Below are 8,397 nucleotides of genomic sequence, written 5' to 3' on the forward strand. Positions count from 1 at the left end.
CCGAAGCCATCGTGTTGATGGCCTATAGCTTGCCTGGGTAGGGCCATATGTTGTGCATAACACTTCTGGGCAACAGCCCATATGTTGCGCATAGAGGAAGGTGAACCAGCTGGCCCCTTTGCGGGCCTGCGTATATAAGGTGCGATAGCATACCATGTACTCTATCACTTAGATTGTCTACGAACTACCTTTACTCCGTGCAAGGAGGCGCTATCTACTCATCGGGCCCGACACGACCCGATTCGAACCTTCGACCACCGACAGCAACCAGGGACCGAGTTCACGGGCCCTTTCGGTTTCGATCTACCCCGCTCGCCATACTTGCGGGCCCGACTATCCATCTGTTCTGTTCCGGGCGCACATTCTTAGGAGAGGACCTTGCACGGCCCGACCCGCAGTCTGACACGTGATCTGAAGATCAATATCCGGCAAAGGGCAATAGGCTTGTTTCAAGAGTGGGAAACTCTTGATCAGGCAGTCTCAGGCTGACAGGAACCATTGGGTAGATGCGAAAATCTATTGTTCTACTTGTCATCTGACCGTTATTAGGAACTAAGTTATATCAAGCAACCTGTCCAACTATTACAAAACGTCAATCTGCTCTACTCAAAGCACTTAGGAAGTTTAATGGCTATTGCTCTGAGTTCGAGATTCTCCGACCTCCAGACTGTCAGATCGCTGTTCCACGCCCATTGCCAACCACTCTGGCAGCACTCTGAGAAGACTCCTCATTACATGAAGACATCTGGATGACTCCAACTGAGGGACAGCCTCCATGATGGCTTGAGGATGAAGATGTTCGGCAAGGCATTCGTAACCTTCATATTGTTGATTGGTGTGGAGAGGAGAAGTTGAGACTTAAATCAGAAATTGCTAATATGCAGCTGTGGCTTGAGAGAGAGTTGAATGTTGCAACCCATGCAGTTCAAGGGAATGAAGGTATTGCCTTTTGGTTATTCTTCACCTTCTCACACCTACTAGACCCTACTTTAGACCTCCCCCTTCAAGAACGGGTAGAGTATATATCTAGCCTTTAATGTGCTTGGGCAAGGGGTATTGACAGTAGGGCATCCACTATGATTGCCTCTGTTAAATCAGCAGTGCCTTTGCCTGCAGGTGGGCTCCAGAGGCACCTGTCACGGATAAGACCCAGCCCGTCCGCTCCGGCGCTGGTGTCGGGCCATCGCGGGCCCGTAGCACGCAGCACGTGACGACGGGGAACATGTGCCCTAGTAGGAGGAATGCACACGTGGGAAGCATGTGACCAAGAACGACGCGTTGAGCCGTCGCTGAGCCCAACTTCGACACAAGGGGACTGGGGAGGAGTGCTAGGAGGTTAGGAGTAGCGTCTGGCCCACAAGGGATGTACGATCGTCCCCTCTGCGGCCAGGAACGGGAGCGAGGAGGAGGAGGAGAGGCCAGGGTGTCCAATCACCCCCTTTGCGGGCCCGTGTATATAAGGCGCGATAGTGTACCCTGTACTCTATCGCTTAGATCGTCTGAAGAACTACCTTACTCCGTGCAAGGAGGCGTTATCGACTCATCGGGCCCGACACGACCCGATTCGAACCTTTGACCACCGACCACGGCAAGGGACCAAGTTCACGGGCCCTTTCGGTTTCGATCTATCCCCCGCCGTACTTGCGGGCCCGACTATCCGTCTGTTCTGTTCCAGGCGCGCGTTCTTAGGAGAGGTTCTTGCACGGCCCGACCCGCAGTCTGACAGCACCAGCTGGAGGAGTCAGAGGAGCTGCTTGATTCAGAAGGTGCTGTGTTTGAAGGAGCCACTGCTGATGAACAGGACCTGTCAATTATTGAACCTGATGAACCTTCTGAATCAGTTGACATCTTCCAGGAGGTCTTAGATGGCAATGATGGGGAAGCTAATACAGAGGTTCTTCAACTAGAAAACTTTGTGATTCAAATAGAATCCTCTGTGGTATGCCTTTTCTTCTGTCAGGTTGGCCTTCATCTGACCTCATCTGACCTTCTTTAGTCTCCAATGCAGGTTGACACCACCTTTGTTCATGCCATTGAACAGTATCTTTCCTCTCAAGAAGACTCGTTAGCCAGCAGAGCAATATATGTGTAAGTTGACGAAAAATTGCCTGATCCAGGTGAATTTGGGTGAAAAATTAAGCAACAAGTGAAGTTATTTATTGTTTTCCTGTCTTTATATTCCAGGTCAAAAAATGTATTGGAATATTTGAAATTTTCCAGGTCAAAAAAATTCATTAAATAGTCTAATATTTTCCATATCAGAAAACTCATTCTACTATTCAAAGTGTTTTATTATGTCCTTCAGGCCTAAAAATCAGTTAGTAAACTAAACTTTTTCCACTTGAAAACACTTGTTCCAATAGTTTACATTTTACAATCCATTTTCCCTTGGTCTCAAAACTAGTAGAAAAGCCCAATGTTTTTAGATAACTTTGTAACTAAAGAACATTTATAGTAATACTTACCATTTGTAGCACTGAAATACCAATTTGTTGTCCAATAAATTTTTCTCTGCTGAAAACTTGACCTTTTTAGTCCAGTTTGTATGATGAAAACATTTGTTAAAAAACTTTGTCTCTTCCCACTAACGTTTCTATGCTCAACATTTTTGAAACGCGGCTGTGCATGTGTACAGAACCGCGAGTGACGTGACATACGTGACCTCCCATACGTGACTCCCCCCAAAAAAATCATGAAGGTGAACTCAAGGCGACTACAACTTGGTGAAAGGTATTTGCGCTCTTCCCATGCATTCACAAATTCTCTTACATCTGCGGCACAGTCTATCGACAAGGGAATGTGCTTTTCACCCCCCCTCCTCAGTCCAGTGGGAAACTTCTCAATATTTCAGGTGCGGCGTCGTTCTGTGCTTGTTTCTTTGCCTGACTGATCAATTCCTTTTGAGAGTGGCAAGAACATTGCTGCAATAGCTTTGAGTCCCGACGCAAATGTCTAAATTTCCGTCGATGATGGTGCGTTTTTGTGCATTCCAATCTACCAATACTAAAAGCTCGCAAGACGGCCGCGCCGCGCCCTCCTTGTGAACTTCCGGAGTTTGACTGTGCTCCACCACTTTAACTTCAAGAAGCCAGTGAAAGACATGAAATTCTCCCCCGACGGAAAGTTCGTGGCTGATTAGACACTTTTCTGTGGGACCTCATTTGAACTAGATTCGCATGATACGCAGCTCCAGGTCTAGCACACGTCAAACCTGAGCATTGAGACTTGAGGTACGTCGTCGTCTCATTGTCCATCTGGGTCTGAGCTACTCTAGTTGCTTTATAACAACGTCGAGAGACATGACTCGGACTGCTCGATTGTTCACCCTCAATTCGTTGGAAGCCTTCCGACCGAAGACATCTGCTGGGCACAGGGGCGCAGTACTTCTCCAGCGATGGTACAACGGCGTGTTCACTTGCTCTTCCTTCTTGCACAAATTTGACAATTTTCATAGACATATTCAGTCAGTCGCAATGGCGGCTGTTTTCATTGGGAAGAAAAAAGATTCAGAGTCAAAAAGGAGCTTATCGCATCGACCTTGCAAGGCACTGGAAGCAATATCATCGCCAACACACGATGGGGCGTCTACAAGCGTCATTGCTTCAACCAAGCTAACACAAAAAGTCGTATGCACCACATCACACGCATACCCATTGTTGGATTTCCGACCGGTGTCTATGACCATTGGGAAATGTCGGCGTTCTCCAACGTGCATGTCTCAGGCGAGGAATTTTTTTTTTTGGGTGCAAAAAAGCTCGGGCAGTTGCTTGTTCGGGAATGGCAGTCCGAGTTGTATATCCCTCAAGCAACAGGGCCATTTCCACGACATGAACACCCTCGCCTATGCTCCCGATGGTCGATGGCAAAATCGAAGTCTGGTCCACACATTTTGGCTTCTGCTTTATCACCTTGACGCAACACACTGCACCAATTTCCTCTGTCGCATTCGCCAAACACGGGAGTGTGTTATGTATTCCGCTTCACCATCCAGGCATCTTTCGCACCTCCACGGACTCTTTCAAGGTCTTCGTCTGGTCCGTGCAGACAGGAAAATTACTCGATGTCTTAACTGGGTACTAAGCCCACATCAGCGCTCTCGACTTTTCGCCTTCTGGGGCCAATTAACTCGTCAACGGCTCCCGGGACCGCGAATTTGTGCTTCACGTTTTGGTCAGATGGGGAAGATATTGCTGCGTCTTCATTGGATGGCCAAATGGTGTCTCTTCACGAAGATGCGTCCGGAGTAAGGAAGGAGGACGACCGCGTTTCTGCTGCAAACAGCACATCCAACAGTCTTTTGCCTATACTACGGATGGGGAATGTATCCTTGTTGGTTGCAACGGATGTCGTTTTATACTATGCGCGGGCAAGGAGAAAGTTTTAAACTGTCGTTGACTCGGACGGAACGGGGTTGCTGCATGATTCGATTGCAGGATTACCCATAGACTCTCTGGACGAAAAACGACTCACCCCTCTCCAAACTGTACTCGATGTTCCTAGCGATGCGATGGATTCCTTGCTCCTCACCGAGCACGTTGCCCAAAGCTTGCAGATTAAATTCAAGTTGGGCAGCCATCATTGATGACGTTATCACTCGCCGTCACGGTTTTCACGTGTTTCACCATTCTTTCCCCTCCAACCATGGCCACAAATACCGATATAACGCACCTCATCCGCGAATTCAACGAAGAATGTGAACGCGACATCGCGTTGAAAGGCACCGCCCAAGAGCAAAAGATTGTCGCCAAATATTGTCATCCCACCGCCGCTGACCGCCTACGAAGAGCGGAAGACGGGTTGCGCTGTCTGCAAGGTTCGTTACTGGTCGCCATGTCTTTTCATATGTCTAACTCTCTTGTGCGAATGGTAGACAGTCGTCAGCGAGTTCCTGCCAACGCGCGTGACAAAGAAAACGCCACTACTGGTGAGTAATGCGTATTCGAGTACTATGCACTCCCTGACGGCTCCAGTACCACTTCCACGGGACCCTGTCTTCGAGGCCGCTGTCGGCGAGTTCAACACTGCTGAAGTCTTGGAACGACAGGCGCGACTGGCCGTACAAAAGGCCATTGAGACCCAAAGTGAGGCTGCAGATCGGGTGGTAATCTGCCGAGGTGTCGTCCAGCAACATGTCGCTCGCAAGAAGCAAGAACGCGAGACGTATGCAGCTCAGAAGAAGGACGCGTTGGCACTGCGCGAGCGGGTTCAACGCCTGGCGGGAAAGGCTCGGACGGAATTTGTTCAAAGTATCGAGGGCTTGGACGACGAGAGCATTGTGGAGGCATTGGTTGGCGAGTCCAGCAGTGATGACGATGATGATGACCGGGACCGGGACCGGGACCAGGACCACGACCGCGACCGGGACCACGACCACGACGACAACCACAATGACCATGACGAAGTCAGTACCAAACAAGAAGATCATAACATCACTGGTAGTAGTCGTCACCAAGGTCGTTCCGTCAATGAACCAAAAGAAGGTATGTTCTCCGCTTACTTGTCTTTGTTTCAGTATCCTCATAACGCTCCAAGATCACGTTATCAAAAAGATTGCCAAAGCAGTGGGTACGTGATTCAGATCTTTTATTACTAGCGGTTTACATGCCTTGACTTGCAGTCTCATTTGTTGTCGTTGGTAAAAAGCGTCAAAACGATGATCAAAACGATGGACCCCCCGGACGTAAACGCACGAAGATGGTTTGATATCTATTACAACACTCCTACTCCTACTATACATCATATACTATACAGCCTTATGTGAACCAGACATGCCTTCCATGTAACAACTGTCGGAATGGTGACTGAAGTCATTGTGACTCGGATGTGCATTTCCCACTCCTGGGAGATCACAAATCGGATCGCAGAGCACGGCGTGGCGTGTGGGCAGACAACAAGAAGCCTTCTGCTCATGCGGCGCTCGAGCCAACGGAAAGGTTAGTCCTCCCAAATCGATCGTCCTGTTACTGACCAATCGATTTTATAGCAGCAGGCCGTCGTCAGCGCTTTCCACGGTCATCGCTGGAAAAAACGCTCATCACGAGCTTTCCGCCACCGCCAGTGTCGAAGAGAACGAAAACACCCAAGAAGGGGACGAACCTGAGACTCCTGGTCTTGGAATGTCTCCAGTCACGCCAAAGACCAACGACTCGCAACAATTTCCAACAACGCCAGCCACGAGCGTCAGTGAGGACGACACTACTGGCAAGGATGCGAGCTACTTTCCTGGTGGAGAGCCCAAAGGCATTGATCCGACATCTCTTTTTGTCGGCGGCCTCGATGCCATCGTGTGACTGCCTTGTTCGAAAAATATGGTGGGTTGCAGAGTGTGAGGGTCGTCGTCAAGCCAAGTAAGTCGAAATATTTGGTGTCTAATACGCAATCTGACCAACGTCCTTTTTAGCGAACGCGAAAGCTGCATTTGCGCTTGTCAAGTTCAACAACACGGAGTCTCCTGCTCGTGCTGTGATGAACAAGGTATTTGTTATCTACATACTTGCTCTTCAACAACAACAAAGGTTTCAATGTCGTTCACCTAGCACAACTCACTGGCAGTTCATCATGGTCGAACCATCCAAGTCCAACTCCGAGATTGCAACCCTCCCCGAGGAAGTTTTCGATTCCACGGTCGTGGAACTGCTCGTGGGCGACACCCATTATGGCCAGCATCGCTTCCAGGAGAATCGTGAGGGAGATATCATGGCTTCCAACCAAGTCGGGAATCGGCAGTCAACTGTTGAGTTTGAGCAGTCCAAGTTTGAAGCCCAATCTTCTGCACCAGTCATACTTCGCCTGAGCCGGAGACCAAACCAGAGCAAGCTACGGGTGAATGACACCCCCGCCCATGCCGGAATTCCGCTCGGCTCGGGGTCACGGTGGGGGGCTACTACCAGGCCGCATGCCTTCCCTCAACAAGTTCCATAGTATGGATTTACAACCTGGCCTTTCCCGTCGTTGAAACATTGTTAGGTGGCGAAAACGAATCAAGAAGCCGCTATGATGCTGGCTCAACATGCCGAGAATGTCAAAGCTAATGTGCTTAGACAAGCTCATCTGGCAGGGGAGGAAGATTCACATGTGTCCTACTATCCAGGCTACCCTGCCGGATATCCAATGCCGACACATCAAGGCCATCATTCCCAATAGTTCGCCAGCCCTGTTGGCTCTGATGCGAGCGGCCCGGCATCTGCGCCTCGTCCATGGCCGATGTATGGAGTCAGTCGTTTGTTTTTCGTTGCATCTTCTATGCTCTTGCTGAACCAATATAGTACTATAATCTTCCTTATCCATATGCGACGGCGCAAACTTCTGGCGAGAAGTCTCCCAGCCAGTCGCAGGCTCCGTTGCAGCCTACTGGTTTCATTCAAAATGGAGCTGGAACCCTCATTCCTCTCTATCAACAGGAAGCTCTGGATCACTACATGACGTCCAACCACATAAATCAGCCTGTGTCAGCTCAGACTCAGCAACCAGTCCCACAACAACAAGGCCCTCCCGCTGTCCCCGTTGCTCATGGCGCTCCTCAATTCGCTCAATATGCCCCTCCGGGTTATGCATATCCCAACGCGATGCCACCCATGATGGGAATGCAGCCCCGTCCATTCCCGGCGATGACCGAAGCTGCCTGGGTCGCGCAGTCGCAAGTCATGTTGAGCCAAGGAAATTCGCCCAACATCCATTCGCTGCCGTTCCGTGGCCAACAATTCCCAGAAGTGAATGCTGGCAATAATGGACCAAACAACAATCGCCGTCAAGGACCTGGTGGTCGACGGGAGCAGGGCTGTCACAACAACCGTGGCGGACAGCCCAAGGGCATGCCGGGCCGCCATCACCAGAATCGGGCTGGAGGGAGTTTGCAGTTCCATCCCAATGGCGAGCTTCCTCAGCATCTTCCTCGCGCTCCGCAGTTCCCGACGCTTGCCACCGACCACGGACACGGCCAATGGATCTCAACCACCGCGCATCAGTAAACGAACAATCTCCTCTCATTTTCATTATTTTTTCTTCTGTTTTTTTTCACCCGTTGTTTCTCTTCCCCAGGAGGAATCCCATCTCTCTCGCATGCATTTTTATTTATGCGCTCGCTATCTTCTCTCTGCTTTTGTTGTCTGTTGTTGTCGTCACCGCAAACCTGAACCATATCGCACCTTATAATCCTATCACACATTTCCGTCATGTATCCTAACCTCCTGTACGCATTACCGCTATAAGCCCTACTTTTTTTACCTACCACATTGTACTACGTAGTTTGTCTACCCAGCGGCGAAACAAATAAATAGAGATCAGTCTGCTTGGGCAACGATTTCGATTAGGTAATACTACCAACTTCTCGACGTCACACCAATCTCGGTTTCGGTCCAGCAGGACCCGTGAAAGTCCCTACTGAGGTAGGATACCGAA

At 49.7% G+C, this 8,397-nt stretch overlaps 2 protein-coding genes across 2 annotated transcripts; both read left to right on the top strand.

Moving 5' to 3' along the window:
- Nucleotides 1–2,948: 2,948 nt before the first annotated feature.
- MIND_00504100 (Small nucleolar ribonucleoprotein complex subunit) lies at nt 2,949–3,913 on the top strand (the record flags this gene model as incomplete). Its single annotated transcript, XM_037361835.1, has 7 exons — nt 2,949–2,972; nt 3,019–3,040; nt 3,089–3,123; nt 3,171–3,193; nt 3,224–3,230; nt 3,275–3,397; nt 3,455–3,913. The coding sequence occupies 7 exons, from the start codon at nt 2,949–2,951 to the stop codon at nt 3,911–3,913; spliced, it is 693 nt and encodes a 230-aa protein (XP_037222127.1).
- Nucleotides 3,914–4,581: 668 nt separating this feature from the next.
- MIND_00504200 (RNA binding protein) lies at nt 4,582–7,967 on the top strand (the record flags this gene model as incomplete). The annotated part of the gene is made up of 12 exons (XM_037361836.1): nt 4,582–4,813; nt 4,871–4,924; nt 4,971–5,480; nt 5,533–5,565; nt 5,618–5,697; nt 5,752–5,797; nt 5,846–5,933; nt 5,984–6,284; nt 6,323–6,347; nt 6,401–6,872; nt 7,152–7,212; nt 7,266–7,967. 12 exons carry the CDS (start codon nt 4,582–4,584, stop codon nt 7,965–7,967), a joined length of 2,604 nt encoding a protein of 867 aa, XP_037222128.1.
- Between the last annotated feature and the right edge of the window lie 430 nt (nt 7,968–8,397).

This window comes from Mycena indigotica, assembly GCF_014461135.1.
Source record: "Mycena indigotica strain 171206Taipei chromosome Unknown Mind.scaff0004, whole genome shotgun sequence".
NCBI lineage: Eukaryota > Fungi > Basidiomycota > Agaricomycetes > Agaricales > Mycenaceae > Mycena > Mycena indigotica.